General features: G+C 42.2%; 1 protein-coding gene across 30 annotated transcripts in view; it reads left to right on the top strand.

Moving 5' to 3' along the window:
• Nucleotides 1-23227, top strand: part of TCF4 (transcription factor 4) — a 388575-nt gene that overhangs the window by 349898 nt on the left and 15450 nt on the right. For 23 of the 30 annotated variants that reach the window (XM_061400274.1, XM_061400273.1, XM_061400279.1 and 20 more), the window contains 3 exons: nucleotides 132-210; nucleotides 2750-2826; nucleotides 5710-5913. In XM_061400274.1, coding sequence (XP_061256258.1) covers nucleotides 132-210; nucleotides 2750-2826; nucleotides 5710-5913 — 360 coding nt within the window. The remainder of the gene's footprint in view (nucleotides 1-131; nucleotides 211-2749; nucleotides 2827-5709; nucleotides 5914-23227) is intronic. The other 7 variants (XM_061400276.1, XM_061400293.1, XM_061400272.1 and 4 more) reach the window with 1 other exon arrangement.

The following is a 23227-nucleotide window of genomic DNA, read 5'->3' as shown; positions in this document are numbered from 1 at the left end:
ATTGTTAAGTGTATTTTGCACCTTGGAATTTGTGGATGAATCACATTAATGCTTTGTAGTTTAAATTGTGGCATATTTATTCCCGATGAATGAGGATTTGTTGTTGTTGTTTTTCTCCCCACTGTTTTAAGATCTATTCTCCAGATCACACTAACAACAGCTTTTCATCAAACCCTTCAACTCCTGTTGGCTCTCCTCCATCTCTCTCAGGTACGGTACCGTAAACCCACTGCATCTGAGTGTCAGCTTATAGAACGGTTTCCCCTTTATGCTTCCTGTGCTGCTGGGGGAAACTCACTCCCTCCAAAAACTCAAAACAGAGTGTTTCCGAACAGACCAATAGGAAGAGGTGGGAGAGACGGACACGGCTGTGCAACGGTGAAGTCATTTACATCCAAAACTTTTCTTGAAAGTTTCATGCGTTTAGAATGTACAGGCACTTGGGAAACTTACTTCTTAAACTCTTCTTTGCAAAAGATATTCAACAGAATAATATATTCCAACAAAAATCTCAGTGGGAAAACCAGTTCACATAATCGGGAATAGAAATACAGATTATGTAGTCATCAAACATAGACTATTCAAAAGGATCATTTCTCCCAGAAATTTCAGACTTTTTAGATTCCCTCTTTAAAGTCCATGTTATTGGAAGGTTTGAAGAAAACTATAATTGTTTAAATAAATTGTGACATAACTGTGTGTAGTTAAAGGGGATGTTTGCCATTTACAATAGAACAAGTTAACATGACCTATGGCTTCAGATAATAAAATTATAAGTTGTTAAATGGTGTTAGTAAAGCGTTGCACTCTTCAGAGCTCCATTTAAAGGGCTCATTGCCCTTCCAATATAAATGTTTCCAGAAAGACCCTGTCTGGTGCCTATCTCTGCTCTTTGGAAGGAGGATAGGTGGCTTCTTTTAAAAAAAAAAAAAAGAAATCATATCTGTACCTGATTGAAACCTGATCTTACCTTAATTTAGACGGTAGTCACTTGCCTGAATGTTGCTGCCTCAATCTCTGTATTCCCTACATGCAGCACTCCCATGCCCCCGTTGTAAAGTAAATTCCTTGATAAAGTATCAGAGATTTCACCTGGCCACAGAGCTTTCAGAGTTGATGGCCATGGGCTTAGGGGAGACTTAATATCAGCCTTTCCCCAGCCTCCATTGACAGGAGGAAGTCACAGAAGAGAGAGGGAAATAGCTGGACCTTCCAGTCCATATCTCCAGAGAGACAGTGCTGAAACTGGGAAAGCCAGAGGTGACATTGAGCAGATAATGGAATAGCACTGAAACAGTCCCTGTGGCAGGGAAGTGAAGTTCAGAATTGTATGTTTCTGGCTTAGTGCCATATCATTAGGCTCTGGAAAGCGATTACAGGTGTGAGCATCCAAAGTCAGAGGCAGGCTGAGCTAGTACAGAGCTCAGCGGGGCCAGGGGTGAGGGAGTCTGAGCAGGGAGAGCTCCCACATTCCCCATTTCAAACGAAGCAACTCTAATTTTGTCTATTTTATAATATGGGGGGAAAAGAATATTCTGGAATCTAATATAAAGTTTGAGAAATAGCTATTTGAGTCTAATGCTCTGATTTACAGATGGATGTATGAAGGCCCAGAAAGGGTATGGGATTTGCTGAAAATCTTCAGTAGTAATATTAGAGCTCAGGCTAGAATCAGGGGACTCAGCGTTCTGCCAGTCCACTTCCGGGTCAACGTTGGGAGGGGAAGCGACAATGCACACATCGTTCCAGAAAATGCCACAAATATCCCAAGCCTGAGTAACGTGCTGCACGTGGAGGACCCTGAAACAAGGCCACCGTTGAGGTCCTGGTTATCCAGCCTAAAAGACCACACGTTAGGGGGAGAGGACTTGATGAAGATCCAGAGATGGGGACAGACTGCTATTTCACACCAAGGGCTCTGTCCAGATTTTTTCACTGAAAATAATTGAACAAAACATTCTATTTTTATTTAACATAAAAATACACATGTGCGCACCCAGAAATGGCAGGAAGAATGGATTTTTACAGTGCCAGCAGTATTGGGGACTGTGATTTCAGTGAGGTCATAGATTTTTTTTTTCCTTCAATTATTTTCCAAGTTTTCTACACGAGCACGTATTATTTTCAAAAGTGGTTTTTATTTTTAAATTGATAGGTTAGACATGTTCTGTTTATTATAGCAGCAGTCTTTCTTTACCTTCAAGTTTTGTGAATCATTAAAAATGTGTTTTCTTCAGAAGAAACTACTTAATGTTGTTATATTGAGTGTTTAAATCTCTGGTTTAGCGGATCTTATTTCCTTTAAAAGTTTCTGAAGGCGTATCCTTTCTTAAGGATCATTTAAAAACAAGTAGCAAAGCTGTTTTTCATTGGTGAGAGAATTTTGGTTTTAACAAACCAGCTTTGCATGAAGGTGTAATGAAAACCCCTCTTTGCACTCTTAAAAGTACCTTGACTGTGTAGTGACGGTTTTCCATCAAAGGGACATTTCTCTAGCTAAAATTCACAATTAATTAAATGTTCCCTTTTACGAGGAAGCCTGGGAGAATTCTGAGTCCATGTATAGTCTACCTATTTTACATTTAAAATGTTTTCCTTGGCCCTAAATTCTTGTATGGGCAGTTTACATGTATTTCCTTAATGTCCAGATAGAAATCAATATGCTGATTTCTAAAAGAACTGTTTAAAATGTTGGTAAGGTTATCCTTAGGATTATACAGGTCTCATTGCAATCCCATTTTCCTATCAGCAGGCACAGCTGTTTGGTCTAGAAATGGAGGGCAGGCTTCATCATCTCCTAATTATGAAGGACCTTTACACTCTTTGGTAAGTTGCATCAGCTCACCATCACTTTGGCCATTCTCAGGCCGTGCTTCTCTTTTTCCACCCGGTTCGCTCTTCAAGAGTCTTATTTTCACTAATAGGAACTTGTGGTTGACGTAAGCCCATGGGTTTGGTTAGAGGCAGAGTTATTAGCCTATGCTTGTTCCTGTTTATAGACTGTAACCCAGCTACTGCTACAGTGGAAGCCTCAGGGCTCCTATATATCTAGAACCAGATAAGAATCTGGGAAGGATCATGGCCTCCTCCCCTTGTTGGGGAAATATACTTGTGTCAGTGATTAAATACCTCTCCTGATGTGAGTGCTGGAGTTCCAGCTATGGTGTGGAGCCAGAACACTTGGAGAGTCTCTGTGTCTCTAGTTTGCTTTCCAGAATCATGGGTTTATAGGAATTTTCTTCTTGACCTCTGAATAAGAAGCCTCCTGCTTTTCTCCTCATTCACTTTGATTCTCATGGAAATCTAGTAATTTCATTAAATTTCTCTTGTAAGGAATCGCTGAAAACCTTCCCTGAGTATAATTAATATGATAAAAACTCACATGATGACTCGGTGTTTGACACTCTACTCAAAGGAAGGGGCTGGAAACGTGCATGAAGCGGCACTGCTCTGGGCACTGCCTGGTCTGTGGATGAGTCACACACGGACGGGTGGCAGCCAGAGGCTGTCCTTCAGGGTTGAGTTTCCCCTTTTTCTTCCCATATTTTGAGATGGAACGTGGGTGTAAGCATATCTGTTAATTTGCCTGTCTATCTGACTTTATGTTGTCAGCCACTCAGGGTTTCCTTTCTTACTTTTGGCTTATGATTTAAATGAAGAATAATCTAAAAATGAGAATACAGAGGTGGATTCTTCCTAGCGGTAGTGTGTAAATCATCTACCTCCTCTCTTTAGCCAATAAGATGACCACAGAATGAGACAATCAAGTGCCATCTAAGCCCCGTGAATCTGCAGCTCACATCCAAATAAACCATCATCCTTGTGTTTCTCTCCATCGGTTATTCTCTGGGACTCATTCGTCATGGCTGGGTTTTTTCCAACTCTAGAACTATAAAGACTAGGTTTATGTTTCTGAGGGCCTTCCCAGGGGGCGCTGGTGGTAGAGAACACGCCTGCCAGTGCAGGAGACATAAGAAATGCAGGTTTGATCCCCAGGTCAAGAAGATCCCCTGAAGGAGGACATGGCAACCCACTCCAGTATGCTTGCCTGGAGAATCCCATGGACAGAAGAGCCTGGCGGGCTACAATCCATAAGGTCACAAAGAGTCGGAGACGACTGAAGTGACTTAGCATGCGCGTAGCATGGCTGTGAACTGCAGTGTCAGTTCTCTGCGAATTCTCAACACTCAGAGGGGATTCCCGTCAAAAACAGTCTCCACTAGGAAGCTGCAAGCCAGAAACGGTGATAGGCACATGGATTATTTCTTTTCATGCTCTCGCTTACGCTCGGAAGTGTATTTCATCATTTCTGGTTTTATAGACTAAGAAGCATAGACTCAAAGAAGTTCAGTAACCTTTCCAACGTCAGTTCACAGCAGGGCTAGGAGTTTAAGGGAAACCCCGTAATACCCAAGCCCACCGAATCGGAAGGCTCTGTACCATAGACTGATTGTATTCGACATACATTGTTCCTGTCAGTGGAGAATAATTTAGAAATCGTTTTTCTCATGCCGGAGAGCTGGTATCTCTGCTTGCACAGCCCATCAGAAATCAGAGTGGATTCTAGCATGATCTAGCACAAAGATGCACTAGAATTGAAGACTCAGGGTTGTCACCCTGAGGTCACCATTTCCTGGCAGTATGGTGTTGAGCAGTTAATTGACTTAGTTTTCTTGGAGCCTCATTTGCATGTCTATGTTGGAAGGGATAATAATGTCTTTCCTGTTTGCTTACATGTGTAGAATGAGGATTCAGTGAGATGGTATCTTTTAAAGTGCACCCTGGAGATGGTTGTTTGGTATCGTTATTGGTCACACCGGGGGAAAAAAAAAAATACATACACATCTCCATGACCATTTTATTCACCAAAAACTATCATGTAGGCTTATCTAGTTGTGGAAAACTCGGATCCTAATGGCTGGGATGAAAAGATCAGTTGGTTTTTTCATTGTATAAGAGTAGTGAGTTCTCTACTATAGTAAGGGCTTTGAAATAAATTAGAAGCTCCCGGTGAGCAATTCATTCATGTCTTTATAATTCTTCAGTCTTGAAATCTACCACTTTGATTGACAGAATTTTTGCAGTTTTGTTCTTCAACTGTTTTGAGGCTCTGATTCCCTCTAGCACACACACACACGTACGCACACACACACAGGTAATAATCTATAGAAGGCAAGAAACCCAGTTAAAAATTGTTAGTACTCAATAAGAAACTAGTCTATAGGCGTTTACCTGTCCCTGATTTGATACTTAGCACTGTGTCATGTGACTCAGGAAACCCAGGGAATATGCCTTCAAGGAGATAATTTAATTGGGAAACTATAAATAGGGCACCTTTCCATTGTTAATTTTTTAAAATCTTTAACCAGTGCCTGCCAGGATGTTCCTTAAATTCAATAAATGTTTTTTTTTTCTTTGCTAAAGTAAGTCTCAGTTCTTTCAAGGTAATGCAGTATAGTAAAACATATATACTTACCATGTCCCGGAAGAATTACTGACTTTGTTCACAAAAAAATAATTATAATTATAGTATTAACAGTTTTCACCCATTTTCTGGGAAAGTCATCATTTACTTTTATTATGATTTTAAGGAAAATAAATTTTATTCAGAAATCCACAATATGGTTCATGTCAACTCAGGTTTTACTTCTGTAATCTATATCCATACTTGGAACTGAATCAAATTTCACATTACTTATCAACCAACAGCAAAGCCGAATTGAAGATCGTTTAGAAAGACTGGACGACGCCATTCACGTCCTCCGGAACCACGCGGTGGGCCCGTCCACAGCCATGCCTGGAGGTCACGGCGACATGCACGGAATCATCGGACCCTCTCACAACGGAGCAATGGGTGGTCTGGCCTCAGGGTATGGAACCGGTCTTCTCTCCGCCAACAGACACTCACTCATGGTAAGGGATGGGGTGAAACTCGGGGATGCTAGTTAACATGCAGAATTAGAATTTCTAGCTCAAATAACACTGCTGCAGCTTTGTCTTTTTTTAAAACAGCTTTATTGAGATAAAATTTAACCTATAACTCACCCATTTCAGTTTTACAGTGTACTTACTGTGTTCTCCGTGTATTCACAAGACGGTGCCATCACCACGAGAGTGTAATTTACCCCCCACGACGAGAAATCCCCATGTCTGTCAGCCATCACGCTCCATTCGTCCCTCCCCCTGACAACTAATAATCTCCTTTCTGACTCTAGACTTGCCTATTCTAGAGATTTCCTAAACGTGGAATCCCACAGTATGTGGTAGTCCTTTCTGATGGGCTTTTATCATTTAGCATAGTGCTTTCAAGGTTTATATATGTTTTGTCCTTTATCAGAGCATCATTCACTTTTTATTCCCCCCAAATTCCATTGTTTGGAAAAGACCCTGATGCTGGGAGGGCTTGGGGGCAGGAGGAGAAGGGGACAACAGAGGACGAGATGGCTGGATGGCATCACCGACTCAATGGACATGAGTTTGAGTGAACTCTGGGAGTTGGTGATGGACAGGGAGGCCTGGCATGCTGCAGTTCATGGGGTCGCAAAGAGTCGGACACAAGTGAGCTACTGAACTGAACTGAACTGAACTGAGATTCCATTGTATAGATATACATTAAATGTGCCCATTCATCAGGCGATGGGTATTTGGGTTACTTCAGTCTTCGGCTATTAGGAACAACGCTCCTGTGAACATTAGTGTACAGGTTTTTTGTGTGGATACATCATTTCATTTCACTTACGTATAAACCTAGGAGATCCATTGCTTAGGTCACTGCCGGTATGTTCAGTTCTTCGCAGTGACTTCAGCTAAAGGACCCAACGTAGGTTCATGTTACGTTGCTTGGGTTTCGCATGTGAATTGGTTGGGTTTATTATTTTTGTTTAAGAAGTCAAATCAGTATCTTCTGCTCCTGAGTATGGTGGTTTACAACGCGTAGGGTCACGAAGAGTCAGGTGGGACTGAAACGGCTTCGTGCGCGTGGGAGGTCGAGATGCACGGTGTGTCTGTGTCAGTAGATGATGTGGGACCGTGGGATTACGTGTATCGTAGTTGTACCACTCCCTATTGATGAAAAAGTATTTGAGTAAGGTTTAAGCAGATTTGTCCACATTGTACTTGAAATTGCAGTTTTTCCCATTACTTCTGGAAGGGACTTGAGAGTGTATCCCTTTTTCAGGTGATTATAAGATTCAGCAAATCTCCCTAATAAAGTGTTAAACGATGACAATATGAGGTGACCACATGGGCGAAGAACTTACATGAGTAGCATTTAGTGACTCTGTGTTATTCTGCTCTTCACAGATGCCTGTCTTTCCAGCAAACACCTTAGTGTCCTGTTTTGTTCCTCACAGGCTCTCAAAAAGTTGTGTGTATGAAGGTCTGTTTTCCATTATCACTAAGCATCTCTTATTTAAAGACGATTCCAAAAGGAGAATGCAAAATAAGCACAGGTTACTCTGAGGCTCTTTAAGTTGTCTTCTTCAGAAGTATTCCTCTGCCCTCTTTTCCATTTCTCTTAATAAAAGATTAAGAGTCCCATCCTGAGCTGTATATTATGAAAACCTGCAACCAATTTGAAACCAAAAATACTGGTTTATAAATAGAAGCAATGAACTCACTTCTAAAACGTGGAAAGATATTTTTGAATGCCAAAGCTAAATCTTTTTTTTTTTTTTTGCTTTTCCTAGACTCTAGCCTCAAAATTCCTCATTGAGTAAAAATTGTTTGTCTATTCGTGGCAGTTGCTAAGAGTTTAACAAAAGGAAAATCTAGATTTTAATTTAGCTTGGCCTCAGGTAACATGCTAAATACACTGGGGATGCATATTATATGAGGTTTCAGTTTGTACAGCTCTTTCTTTAAACTATAATGTTTAAACAATACTGCTTTTAATTAAGAAATCTGGCTTTATTAAAAGCCAGATCTGTGACTTATAACCATTTCTGTATATCTGCTCTCAATCAAGAGAAAAATAGTTTAATTTCTGTAGCTGTGTTCGTTTTGCATATGTTAAACGGATGCAGCATGCACCCAGGGCATTGCTTCAGAGACAGTTTTTTTTCTTTTTTCCATAAATATGTAAAGTTTGCTCTTAAATACCAGATGTAGGTTAAGTGGTTCTTTAAAATAATAAATTCTACAGAGATGCTTTTTTGGAACCATTTGACCTTTGAATTGCCTCCTCTTTGATTTGGAGGTGGGATATGAGGAGGAGACCAGAGTCATCTTTGGGGATGGGAAGTTAGACCAACCCAGGGGGAGGAGAAGGGGAGAGAATGCTGCACAGCAATAGAAAAGGGGAAATAACCGGCCAGAGTTACACAGGAGCATCTTTGCTTTGATTTTGAAGGTGGGGAAAAAAGATGGCAAAGCAATAAAATTGCTAGTTTCAGTGATGAGGGGAGGTGCACACTCACTCTTGAAGACGTTTAGAATTCAATCAAGAGTGACTGCAGAGCCATCTACATCCATAGCGCAGTTCCCAAACCACGGTCGGAAAACCTGCTGCCCTGTGAGCCAAGGGCGCCTTTACAGTCTGTCTCCCTTTTTTGTCAGAAATATTCAGGGCGCCCCCGGCGTCTGAGCTCCTCAGCCCAGAGCCCCAACGTGTGCGCAGAAGACCTCATCTTCGTTTCTTGCCTTGTGCAAACCGGTATGAATTTTCAAACAAAAGCACCAGAACAAAGGAAATAGTTTTTGAATTTAGTCAGTCTGAAGCTAGCCTTTGACCATTTGATACATTTCACAATAAAAAGGAAGTTGAAGGGGAAGAGAAAAAAAAATGCACCCTTCTTCCCCCCCGAACAACAACAACAAAAAAAATTATTCAAGGAGGATGCTGGTAATGTTTTCCACATTTGAATTTTAATACATGAAACAGGCTATAAACTGTTGGCCAGCTGCAGTAAATAAAGTAGCAGTGGGAGGTATCCACCGGAAACTTCATCCAGGGCTGGTGGGAGTCTCATTCCCAGCTACACACCTTCGGTTGTTGTTCTGGAGTGGAAACGAGTTGCAGTAACTTAACACCCATCCCGGGGCTGGTTTTGTTTTGAGCAAATCTCCTTTAGAACTCTCCTTAATAATTCCTTCTGATTAAAGAACAGATAGCTTTGAATTCTCTTGACCTCCGTCCCCTCCCTGTTCCCTCTCTCCCTGCCTTCCGAAAATCAAAACAAAATGGCTTGATCACTTGGAAGATGATAGAAGCATTTCTTTCTGCAGCAGTGTGCAGTCGTGGTGGGGAGGACTGTGGTTCAGCCTGGGCTATTATGTTATCTCATTTAATTGCTAACATATTGTACTTAGCTTTTGATTCATAAAATGTTTTCCTTGGAGTTCTGAAGTAGGTCTTCAGTGAATTACTAAGTATTAGGATAATGAAAGGGTTTTTTTTTTTTTTTCACAGCAGCATGGCTCATAACACTCGAGCGAATGTTGATTCTTACCGGCTTTCTAGATGATGTTATTTGGCCATGCTCTTTTCTGCTCAGAAACCTTCCCCAGCTTTCCATTATGCACAAGATAAAGACATATATCTTAGCCTAGATTTTTAAGCCCATAGCCACTTACCAGGAAGCCTTATGCTTTGCTATTCCAATGCAGAAATTTTTCCGGCAAGACCAGCCTCTGCATATGACCAGAACTTGACCAGAATGTCCTTGCTATGACTTGTTTTGTGTCTGTGTGGCTTGGCCTGCTCTAACCACTTCTCTCCGTCCATCTCATTCTCAAAGCTCTCACTCACATTCTGCCTCTTCCAGGAAGCCTTCCCTCGTTACCTCCATCTGTGAGAGTCATTTTCTTTCCTATTCTCATAGCACTGTGAAACAAACCATTGGCCAGGTGTTGGTCTCACCCACTTACGCATAGCTGTGTGTCCTCAGCTGCGTGCCTGCGTGCGTCCTCAGTTGCTCAGTCATGTCGGACTCTCTGCAGCCCCGTGGACTATAGCCTGCCAGGCTTCTCTGTCCATGGGATTTTCCAGGCAAGAACACTGGAGTGGGTTGCCATTTCTCCTCCTGGGGCTCTTCCCAACCCAGGGACTGAACCCGCATATCCTGCATTGGCAGACAAATGCTTTACTACTGAGCCACCTGGGATGCCCTATTTATCTTTTGTAAATCTGACTTTGCCTAACCAACTGGATTGTAAATTCCTTGAGTACCATGTATTACACGTATCACATTTTGTTTCCCTGCAGTCACAACGGAAGACAGGACTTGGAAGGTTGAGTAGTTAGTCTCAAGTCAGGAAGCTAGACTGAAACTCTGGGGACATTGACTAACTTCTGTGCTGTATCTTACAGTTATGAGCACTCCTCAGACAAGATCTATAGTTCTATAGTTACACCTTTTAAGAACTAATTTTGTGTGGTTGGAATTCACAATTTTTAAATCTTAAATGTTGGTCAACAAGAAAGAAGTTTCTAGATATCTTGTGGCCAGTTCCCCAGAGCAGCTCTCTACCTACCTGTAAAGGTAAAGAGCTTTCCTCCAATGTGGGAGCATGCTAGGTTAAACCCCACATTGTCTAAACACTTTTTTTTGTTTATCCTCTGTAAAGGGTTTTTTTTAATTAATGCTTATTGGAGTCTAGTTGCTTTGCAATGTATTAGTTTCTACTGTACAGCAAAGTGAATCAGCTGTACATACACATATATCCCCTCTTTTTGGATTTCCTTCCCATTTAAGTGCTTATTCTTAAATCAAGGCATCTGTGCTAAGTGGTCAAAGGTATGAGCTCTCCTTACCATAGTGGTCAGAGTAGTACAGTTTAAATTATGAAGTTATTTTTCTTACTAACCTGCCAGTTTTCTAAGGGAATCAAAACAGAAATTTCAGAACCTGGGAAACAAAGAAGCAGCTGGGTTCATCACTATGCTGGTTAGAAGCTCTTATCCAGACATCAGTCCCTTCTGTGCCTCAGAGATCAATTCTGATCATCAGATTTGATCTAAATCAAAAACCTAAATCACTGGATTTGTGATAAATTATTGAAATGGCCATTTTCAAGATATGTCTGTCTGTTACTCATGAAGTATCCAGATCCACAAATGAGCCCTGAAAACAAGTCTTTCAGATGACCTCATCTCCTCTGTTAATGAACAAGAATGAAACCCACATCAAAAATATCTTTATGTGGCTCTGTTCCCCTCTCCTGACTCCTCCGTCAGTAGAGTCAGCAATGGTGGTATCACTCAGCTGAAAAGCTCCTATACTATTAATACATCGTGTTAGTGTGGTTCCCAGACCCTTTTTGCTTAAAGCCCATCTATTCATTTCAAAAACAATTACCAAGTCATTGGTAAATGACTTAGAGCCTACCAGATTCCAGGCTCTATGCTAAGACGTGGTTTCTACCATCAGGGGGGTCCCAGTCTCGTAGGATAGGATATATATTTAAAAACAGGCTGCTGCAGCAGCGTCCTAAGACTCACAGGAGAGCGGGGGCCCAGCTCTGAATCACGGCTGTCGCTTGGTAGGAGCAGTCATCTCCTGAGGACCTAGTCGCCCGAGGGGTGGGGGGGCCCTGTGAAACTCGCCCCCCCACACCTGTTCTCCACCGCATCACCTGCAGCCTCGTGCTAGACTCCTAGGTGACTGCAGCACACACTTTAGAAGCGACGGCTACAAGCCTGTCTTAGCCTGTGTTCCTGCTTTTCAGTGATGTTTTTAGTGTGACTTTGGATTACAAAGAATTTATCAGAAGAACAGTCATTAGGTGAAGTAGCACCTTTTAATTTCACTGACACTAAACACATATGAGAGCTTTTACCACTCAGGACTTGAGAGGATAAGCAGTTTACATTAGTTCTGCTTTCACAGTTCTTAAGAATTAGGACCACTGAATTTTAGGTGCTGAAAGCACCACGGAAGTCACTTAGCCCGTTACTTTTATTTTACTGCGGAAGACTGAGGCCCCAAAAGGGGAAGTGACTCAGGTATGGATGCTGTCTGGTTAATGGCCGAGCTAGGATTAGAAACCAGGCAAACCAGCAGCGGGACCAGCACTCTCTGTACTAAAGATTACACCGCCGCAGTCAGCTTCCTCTCCACCCAGTGCTGAAGCAATTTCAAAACTGTGGCTGGTGTTAATAATACATATGTTCTATTAACTAACGAAATCCAAGAAAACTCTTTAGTTGCCCCTTGGCTCTTTGCACCATGTTGCTATCTAGTTCTGCCACTCAGCTTTGGCAACAGGAGAGTTCATCGGGCACTGATGTGATTCCATGGGCAGCGTGTATTGGTTCATTATAATGGAAGTAGCAGTGGTCAGAAAACTCTTGTTTCGACATGGACCTCTTCAACAAATCTCTGATCCCTAGAGATTTAGGCATCTTCAACCTTGTTCCTCTTGGGTTTTCAAGGATTTTCATTCCATAAGTTTCTGTGTGTATTTGAGCACATACTTCATTTCTAAGCAATTTTTACAACACAGTCTCAGGGACCTTAAGGGGTCATCTCCATCTATAAATGTCCCTCTATAAATTCCCTGCCAAGCAGTGAACAATTCTCCATCAGCCTCCTTCCTCCAAGGCTGAGTAGCTCTAAATGACCACAAAGCCCATTTCCATCAAACTGTAGAAAATTCTTCCTTATGTGCAGCCCAAATTAATATCCCTAAATGTGAAGGTTTTATTTTTCTGCCCATTGGAGTGACCTGTAAATCAGCTCAACAAATACTTGAGTAAATTTCAACTGTTTGAAGACAGTCTGATCTTTTTTTTTTCTTAAGGCTAGACATCTGTATCTTCAAATATTTATCCTAAAGAAAAGTTCTGACTCTGTCACTTTCCACCACATTCTTGCCAGTTTAAAAAGAATGCTCCCCTTACCCCCGGGACGTTGTAGTGTGTAGAATCTCAAAATTTGAACACAGTGCCCAGGGAATCATCAGCAGGCTTGGGTGGTGGTTCTTGTTCATTCACTCAGTCATATCCCAACTCTTTGCAACCCCTTGGATTGCAGCACACCAGGCCTCCTTGTCCTTTACCATCTCCCAGAGCGTGCTCAAGCTCATGTCCATCGAGTCAGTGATGCCATCCAACCATCTCATCCTCTGTAGTCCCCTTCTCTTCTCACCTTCAATCTTTCCCAGCATCCAGGTCTTTGCCAATGAGTCAGCTCTTTGCGTCACATGGCCAAAGTATGAGAGCTTCAGCTTTAGTATCAGTCCTTTCAGTGAATATTCAGGGTTGATTTCCTTTAGGATGGGCTGGTTGGATCTCCTTGCTGTCCAAGGGACTCTCAAGAGTCTTCTCCAACACCACAGTTTGAAAACATCAGGTCTTCGGCACTCAGCCTTCTTTATGGTCCAGCTTTCACATCCATACATGACCACTGGGAAAACTATAGCTTTGACTGTGTGGATTTGGATGGATCTATCTCCAAACCCATTCAACACATTATATCTTCAGTAAAGGCCACTCAGCAGCATCCCATTGGCAGCATTTGATGACGTCATCATCCTGCTGCCAGATATTGCACTTGTAATCAGCAGAAATCCATCAGCCAGCCACGTGTCTGTCAACTGGCTTTGTACACTTGTTGTACCAGTACAGAACTCCACGTAATGCCTTTAAATTTCATACAGCAGCCTTTAGTCTGTTCCAACATCTCCTTTAGGTCCTCATTCAGTCACATATTCTGTAGCTCTGTTGTTGGTAAATTAACCACAGAATGCAAGGTGTGCCTCATTCCCATGAGCGAGGTTTATCAGAAAGACTTGTTCTTCTGGAACAGGAATGAATTGGAGAGCTCATTGCCTCTCTTTCAGAGCACTTAGGAATCATCTTTTAAATCGCATGTTATAGGATTTCACCCACGATCTTAGTCTTCAACATCATCCATCTGTAGCTTCTATGTTGAATTTTTTTTTCTTTAATGTGGATATTTGCCTATCTGTAGTGTTCCACCATCTCTCCTAATCGCCACAGTTATCAAAAATTTCTGAAAGCAGATTAGCAACCTTAACTGAAAGGTTTTATCTGTATCCATATTGTACTTTAAGAAAACTTGGTTGGGGGTGGGGGGAAGCAGAGAGGAAAAATAACTTGAAGAAATTCTCTTTATATATATTTTTTTAAAATTGTGTCAACTTTATTGAGCTATTATTAAACGTCTAACATAGGTAAGTTTAAGGTGCACAACACAACGCTTTGATCCATGTATATATTACAAAATGGTTACCACAATAAAGATAGTTAACACCTGCCACCTGTATTCCCAAGCATAATTCAGATATTTTTTTTTTTTTAGTGGTGGTGGTGGTGATAACTTTTAAGAGCCACTGTCAGTCAGCAACTTCAAATGTATAATACAGTATTGTTAATTACTGCCTGCATGCTGTGTATTACCTGGAGATGAAAATGCAACCCACTCCAGTATCCTTGCCTGGAGAATCCCAGAGGCAGAGGAGCCTGATAGGCTACAATCCGTAGGATCACAAAGGGTCAGACACAGCTGAAACCACTGAGCATGCACACAGTACATTAAATTCCCAAGAACGTATTCATCTTATAGCTGGAGGTTTGTCCCCTTCAGCCAACATTCCATCATTGCCCCCAGTCCTCAGCAACCACCATTCTACTCTCATTTCTTTTAGTTCATTTTTTAGATTCTACATATTCCTGAGGATATACAGCATTTGTCTTTTTCTGTCTGACTTATCTAGACAAGTCCTCTTGCCCTTGGACTGGTTACAACAGTTTTAGAATCCTGGCGTTCACCATGTGGTACTTCTGCATTCATTTAAGCACAAGTCAAGAGGTTTTGAATCCAGCTATTTACTGGCTAGAGACCACTGACTCTCCATTAACAACCCCTGAGACAGGTGGTCCAGCAACTTGTGTGCCCAGGTCTCACAGCACTGGGTCCAAATTAGGTATATCCTCTTTTTCTTCCCCTAATACCCATTTTACTCAAATTCAGGCCCTGTGACCTAGAAATGGGACAGTCAGTCTGCATCAAACCATCAAACCCCCAAAAGCCTCTTCCTCCTTGCTTCCAGGACAAATCAAGCCCAGTTCTTTAATTTTCCTCCAGAGTTTAGCACCATCATGTCATGAACTTTAAATGCATAAAACCCAGCAGTTGTCTCCTCTGCTTTTAAAATACAAAAACACATTTAAAGCAGTCTCTATGACTTCAACACACTTTGACTTTGCTTGCCTCTTGAATAATAGAGGAAAAAGCAGGAAAATGCTTCCGACGGCAGTTATCCTCATAATTTGTTGGAGCCAGTGCTAAACTGTCCATAATTTAGAAGATACAACCTGTGCATTTTTAAAAAGTAACATTACCCTCGTTTTCTCAGGAAAGCAGATTTTTTGAAAAGAATCTGTATTGTATAGATTAGAAAATACACAGATGTTTCTCCACTCATTCTGCACTGTCTCTGCTTCAGGTCCTTGGGGGATACATAAATGTGTGAGAGATAGTTTCTGAGCCCACAGGCCTTGGGAGGACAGTAATACAAGTGTGTGCCTAACCAACTATCATGCAGGGTGGAATGATTAAGTAACCAGAGATGTATTAATCCGTCTTTTGTTACCCAAACATTATTGCCAGAGACGTTTCCATATTCGCTTACATAAATTGCTGACCATGTGTGTGAGTTTCTGCAGAAATCCCCTGGTCGATAATGTGTTAAGTCACCTGAGAAGTGATTCGGGAGAAGGGCAGACCTTGACCAGCCTTCAGGATGGCCAGGGAACACTTCCTGGAGAAGGTGTCATTGAGCGCATAGTAGAGTCAGCATTGGGTTTCAACAGTCAGGCTCGACGGGGCATTACAGCGCCATAGAATACACAGGATCCAAAAAAATACACGGAACATCGGGGGTCCTCTGCGCGCAAATGGAAGTAAGGAAAGGGTGCGATGGTGCGGTTCACCAGGCAGGCTGCCGTGGGTGGGAGCCCCCCTCGGAGCACAGCAGCTCAGCAACTGGCTCGCATCTTTCACAGGGGAGTCCACAGGAAGAGTGAGTTTTCATGTATATTTTTTACATCCAAATTAAATTAACTCATGGAATTTTCCACCCTTAGGAATTAAAGTAGCAGCTCATGAAGTAATTCAGTTATGTCATTCATACCAAAACAGAAAATGCCGGAGCAACTTGGCACCGTTTAAAAGCCAAGCCTAGGCCTTGGCCATTTTATTTTTTTGCAAAACCTGTGGCTGTTGTGTTATTTTAACTTTTATTGGGGCTGTAATTTTTTTTTTTTTTTCAAAATCAAAAGTATCTTCATTGCTTAGAAAACAGAAGTATAAAATGGATTTGAAATAAGAAGAGGGTTTCGGCAAAGCAGCTTTAGGAGTGAAAAGCTGGGGGCGGGGGGAGGGGAAGAAGCTGCAACATTGAATTTCTGAAATGCAAGGATCCCACCCAATTGGTTGACATTCACTGTTGTGCATAATGATAGCTTCCTCTAGATCCATAAATCAACTCAGAACTGTAAAGTTGAGTGTAACCAAAAGCTCTGTCCAATATTAGTTAAATGAGATCTTTTGCATTGTCCTGATACAATAGCCACATTCATTTTCAAGCACTTAATTGGATGTATTGTCAAAAACCACGGTGTTGAATTTCCACATTTTAATTTCACATTTGCCTGCTCCCCAGCTTCTGCGCAGGGACGGGTCTGGTTTGGAGCTGCAAGTGTGTGAAAGTTATTGGAGAACAGTCGTCTCTGGGTAATGTTTCTATAAGCCGCCCAAAAATTTTCCCCCTGTAGTCTAGATGGGGAACAGCTGGTTTTTGTTTAAAAAGCTGTTTTGCAAAATGTCTGAATCTTGAGGTGTAGAACTGAGGTCACCAGTAAAAGCAGGTGCTCAGGGACAAGCGAGAAGGACTCTGGGGCCCGGTCGGCCCTGTAATCTTCTGCAGGGTATTTCCTATTAGAGGAAAGAGTGTTGAAGTTGGTTCCTTTATTTAGGACGCAAACTGATAAAGTAATCGCATTAGCGACGCTATTAGAAATTGAGCATCTTTGAACGTAGCCAGCCCTCGAGTGAATAATTAGCTCCCTCTGAAATGGCTGTTTCCCTCCCAAGGCTTCAAATACAAAGGTCCAAGCCTTTCACTTCCGTTAGGTGTTATAAGCCCTTGAATTTCCTCTGTAAATACACCCACAGTAAAAAGAACCGTCATTTCAAATAAACAGCCCGAGAACTGGGTCTGTCCTCCAAGTTCACAGAGGCGAATCTCAGGAAAAGGCAGAAGAGGAACCCGAATTGGCAGGACCAGGAGGGGGCGGTTTTGAAAAAGGCCAAGTGCAAAACACATGGAACCACTGCAGTCCCGTACACGCCAGATGCCCAGCAGCCTGAGGATGAAAGGGAGCGACCTCTTCCCCTGGGAGCTGGCGGTTATTAGCAGCTGTTTATCCAGTCGGGGATAGAGATTAACATTGTAATTTTCTTTTCTTTTTTTAAAGAACTAGAAGAAAATTTGTTTGGGAAGTTGGCTCTTCATATCAAATCACTGTGCACTGCCAAAAAAAACTTCCTTTCTCAGAACTCAAGTCCTAGGGTTGAGCAATGTTATGACTCTCTGAGAAACTCAGGATTACCAAAAAGCCCATCTCCATAAAACAAGAGAAGAGGCCGGAGAAACCAGTGCAGGTCTGCCCCTGACATGTTCCCTTGAACTCTGCCCCGTGAAGCTGGCTCTTGAGGCTGGTACCTGTTCTCAGCCTGTCTCTGCGCGGGGGTGTTCTCCCGCCCCCTGCCCCACTGCCCCCCCTCCCATCCCCCAAATTAATCTTTGCCACTCTGAGTCCTAGGCAAATGGATTCTGCACATGCCTGCTGCTTGTAAATGCCTTTTCATGGCATATTGGGGGAAGTTGCTTAGTACTCTGTAGAGCTTTATTCTCAAAAAAAAAAAAGCTGGATATTGGTATTTTTCCCCCCCTGATTTAATGCTACTCTTAATGTCATTTTCTTTTATTAAATCCTTTCTTTTGCTTTTGATCTTATTTATAGCAGAGCCACTGGTCATATGGAAACTATTATTGTATAGCTGGGAGATGAAAGACTTCATTGCAGTTAAATAAGAGTGAATCATTTGGGCCAATAATACACACATACAGTGAGGGACCGTTTGTGTCCAGAATGTCCTGTGTTGTTCACTTTGTAACAGAGCCGTTGAGGTTTATAAAGGGCTCTACCAAAGTCTGTTTTTTCCAAAATATGTCGTCTGACAGTATGGAAACAGGTTGGTATGCAGTCCTTAGCTACTTTATATATGTGTATATTATATAGGCACTTCTTGTTGTAAAAATAGGAACTTTGATATAAAGTTGAGATGTTAATATTAAATGTCAGTTTTTTTTTTTAAACTATATTTAGATAATCTGTATCAAAATTCCACCCATCTTTCAAACCCTGTCTACAATACCGTTTTCTTCTTGAAGTCGTCTCTGGTTTCTCCATCTGATATGATCTCATTCCATCCTTTAAAACCCTACATGACCTTATACTCCTTTATGACATTCATCTTATTTTGCCTTATATAGTATTTTTTATATTAATCCGCTGTTAAGATGTAAGAGGCTACGAAGTAATACACACATCTATCTTTTATCATTTTTTCCTGCAGTGGCTTGCATATACATAATAGCCATTCCTAAGGCCTTTTGAATTAAATGAAATGTTTATTTTTTTTTTATAGAAAACGGCTAAACCTGTATTCAGCAATACCAAAAGCTTTTAGATTTCAGAGCGTCTCACAGGATATGTGCCATTGGTGTCAGCCCTGACCGTTTAGGAAGGACGTAACTGCACCTTGTGGTACTACAGTCCTATGTACAAGGACCCGTGCTTGCCTGTGGGGCGCTTACGTTTCAGAAGAGGTGTAGGCTTTGTGCATAGCTGCCAAACAACATCCTTGGTGCGTATGCCCTGCCCTACTAGACAGTGGCCTCGAGTGATGTCCATCATTAACAGTTAGGGGAGAGCCCTCTCCAGATCCAACAAGATGTTGAGAGTCCTGGAGACCCAGGCAGACTAGGAGGAATGAGAGTAAGGGGGTCTGTGGGGCAAATAAAAGTGGGTCCGGGGCGGGAACCAGCCCTTCTGTCCCGGGGGACAAAAGATGGAAGGCTTAGCTCAGGCCTTGGGGATGTGGGAGTGAAGGCAGCAAACGAGAGGCCCCAAGCAGGCAACTGAAGATGGGAATGAAGAAATTTAAGAACAGGGGTACCAGCACGTTCCTTTGCTGTCCAGGTGAAGGACCCCGAAGCGTAAGGTATTAGACTTAATCCATAGAACAGTGAAAAGCCATGCTAGAATCTTGATATGCAAGGGCCCAAGGGCAGAGGATACAGCATTTACAAGCTGAGTATTTCAGAAGGGATGGGGAAGAAATGTTTTGTTACACAAGCTTCTTTACACTTCCACTGCTTTTCCAAATATGTTACAATCAGCAGGTGTTACTTGCATAGTAAGAAAAGCATTTTAAACATAAAGGCCTGGTTCTTTCCCTGTAGAGGTCATTCCAGAGTATTGAGTAGAGTTCCCTGTGCCGTGCAGTAGATTCTTATTATTTGTATATATAGCCGTGTGTATATGTCAGTCCAGTCTACCAGTTTATACCCCTTTCCCCTTGGTAACCTTGCTTGTTGCCTACATCTGTGACTCTACAAAAGAGTGGGTAAATGTGTACATGTAACTGATTCACTTTGCTATATAACAGAAACTAATACAGCTTTATAAGTCAACTAAACTCCAATAAACATTAATTTTAAAAAATGTTTTAAATGAAACCTGTTAGTTAAGGACAAACGCCTAGTAACAGGCTTCTTGGGCCAGCTACAGAGCACTTTGTGTGCCAGGCAGCCTGACACAGGTGTGTTTATTCTGCAGGGACCGGAAATTCCGATACGTATCAAGTGTCCAGTTGTCTTTTCCTTCAGACTAGCGAAAGAAGCTGCTTACAAGTAACTGCAAATTTGCACCATAATCTCTGTGCTATGTGGGCTTAGTTCACTAGGCTTGGATTAGTTCCCTCCATCCTGCTTACTGACTGCTCCCCGGGGCCAGGAAGGGACAGAATGGACTCTGCTAGCCACCCCCCGGGGTCCCCTGCCTGATGGGCTGCGTCCAGTTCTAGTTTCCGGTGTAGGAAAGTGATGTAAAGTATTGGGGGCAGAGGGTGGGGATACAGAGGAGAGAAATGAAACAGTTTTAATAGCTGAAACTTATGAGTTAAGGAAAAAAAAAAAGATGAACTGAAATCACATAACTGCCATTTGCATTTCTCAAACTCGATCACAGAATCATTTGTTTTTAACCATTTTGGTGGACATCATGAGAGTTTCAGCCTGGCTGACCCCGTGACAGGTTAACACTGCCAAGGTCAGGGTCGTTTAGATCATGCTAAATCCTTTTGAATGTTATTTTATCATCTGGGGAATAAGCGTTAAATTCATTTCCAAGAACTGCCCAGTAAGAAATACCTTCCGTTTTCGGATAAAGCATAGTTGAAGCTGTGAGATTTCTGGGGAGGGGAAAAAAAAATTTTTTTTTTTTTTTTTTAAAGAAAATTAGGTTTTCTCCCAATGAACATTTTAAGAATCGAGATCCAAACTAAAGAATTTAATCTAGATCTGACTTGAGTGAAAAGTCCTTTCAGTGTGTAAGCACATGAATTTTTAAAAATCGTCTGATAATTTTTTAAAACTGAGGAACGTGGAAATTATATTTGTGGTTGAAGGGTCTCCCAGATGCCACAGCTTTCTCACACGAAAGAGTTGGTTTGCAGAGCCTACTCTCGTTTTCTACAGAATTCAGTGCCTCTGATACTGTTTCTCAATATCTACCACTGCTACTTCATGAACTTCCGAGTTCTCCTCGTGAGCTATGAAAGTTTGCAAGACCACTTCCCACCTCTGTAAAAAATGCCCCTTTTGGACTCAATGGTATTTTTTGCACATTTGAGAAAATGTTTGCTTTCCTCTGTTATGACACAGATCTGGCAAGATAATTGAAACTGAAATCTAGCACTCTCTGACTGTCATGTATAATTGATATTTCATGAGGAGATTACAGTTCAGACACCAAAACTGTTTTCTCTGTCAATGGGTGTCTAATTACAGTAAAAAGCCCATCAACTTTTTTTTTTTTTTTTTTTTTAATGATTATGGCAAAACAAGAGAAAGTTAAAAGAGAGAAAAGTAAAAGTTACCAGGACTTTTTTCTTCTGGGCCCATTCTCTTGTTGTTATTTTCCTTCTTTCTAAAAAACACCTCTGTCAAAAGGAGATTTTTGAACATGATGCCATTAATTACAGACTTTCATTTTGAAATACCAAAATGTTTCGAACAGCATTTCTGGTTTTGTGTCATTATCTCTGGATCTAAAAACTGATGACAAGTTTCCTAAAGTTCCCACCCTACACTCTTTTAGAAGGATTATGGTAGAGGAGAAGGAACTGAGGTCTGAAAGCCTGTTTTGAAGCAGTTATCGCTGGAGATAACATTAACAAGGATTGAATAACTGCCAAATGAAATTTAATACATTTTCCCATCCATGCAATAGGCCTCTTAAATACAACAGAATAATTACTTTCACAATACTCCCTGGAAACAAAGAGAGCAGAAACACTGAATGCCTTTTTTGTTTGTGATGTCTGTTGTGAGCGCGAGGATAGGAGAAGGATATTTACCAGGGCACTCTACAAGCATCCCCGCATAAAAACAGCCTTCCCAGCAGCCACCTCATTTGAAGTTGCATATCTTTTAAATCTGTTTATGTTGGAGGAGTCGTGGCAGCTATTAAATTTTGTAACTTAGTTAAGACATCTTGGCCTTGGCTTGAGTTGGAGGACTATGATGGTTTCCCCTCTATGATAAAAGTGATTTCCTATCTGCATCTACACACACACACACAGAGACACAGAGAGAGAGTCTTAAAATGAAAACTCCATTTATCCCTAAACTCTGCTCCCTCCTCCGTGCGCATGCATGTGTGAGTGTGTATATATGTGTGTGCTAACTTGAATCAGTCATCCTGACTCTTTGCAACCTTATAGACTGTAGCCCACCAGGCTTCTTTCCGTGAGATTCTGCAGGCAAGAATGCTGGAGTGGGTTGCCGTTTCCTTCTCCGGGGGATCCTCCCGGCCCAGGGATCGAACCCGTGTCTCCTGCGTTGGCAGGCAGATCCCTTACCTCTGGCCCTTCGGGTATGCCCAACCAGACTGGGGGAGGTGGACATCTGGTTCCAGGCTGGCCTGTTCATGGGGTGGTCCACATCTGCTTCAGAATGATGAGCCAGGCCCTCAGGTGATCTCAGCATTCTGAACTCAGAAATACTAAAACAAAGAGGGAGTTAGGGGCAGGTTCAGAACCTGGAAGGATGTACTGGGAGCTCCTGTGAAAGAAGAGTCCAGGGTGCAGTCCTGAGTGGGCAGAAGCCAGAGAGAGAGGTACCAACAGAGGTGGGAGAGGCTGGGATAGCCCTGGGGGACAAGGGATGGCGTTAGGTCCCAGGAGTTCCCCAGGCCCTGAGCTTCAGTCACCAAGTCTTCCTGTTATGGCTGAGTGATATTCCATTGTGTACCACAACCTCTTTATCCGTGTCCAGCCGTCTGTCGATGGACATCTCGGCTGCTCCCATGTCCTGGCTGTTGTAAATAATGCTCCAGGAACAGGGCTTCATGTGTCTTTTAGAAGTCTGATTTTTCTCAGGGTATGTGCCCAGTAGTGGGATTGCTGGGTCATATGGTAGTCTTATTCCTAAGGAACAAATTTGAGTGCATTCTAATGAAGAGTATAAACCTAGAACTTGCTATACAGAGTGAAATAAGTCAGAAAGTGAAAACCAAGTATGCCATATTAACAAATACGTATATGGAATCTAGAAAAATAGTACTGGCGAACCTATTTACAGAGAAGAAATGGAGACACAGCATACAGAACAGCCTCGTGGACGCTGCGGGGGAAGGGGGCGGGGCGACGTGGGAAAGTCGCTCTCGCGTGTACACGCTGCATGTGAAGTAGGTAACCAGCGGGGGTGTAACACAGGGAGCCCAGCCGGGTGCTGTGGGATGACCTAGAGGGATGAAGGTGGCAGGGGAGGCTCAGGAGGAGAGGATATGTGTATAATGATGACCGACTCACATCGATGTGTGGCAGAGACTACCACAGCGTCATAAAACAGCTATCCTCTAATAAATTAAAAAAAAGAAATCTTCCTGTTAGATCTCCTTTTACCTGAG

Source organism: Bos javanicus, chromosome 24, assembly GCF_032452875.1.
Source record: "Bos javanicus breed banteng chromosome 24, ARS-OSU_banteng_1.0, whole genome shotgun sequence".
NCBI classification, from domain to species: Eukaryota; Metazoa; Chordata; class Mammalia; order Artiodactyla; family Bovidae; genus Bos; species Bos javanicus.
This window is presented reverse-complemented; position numbering and strand designations above follow the sequence as displayed.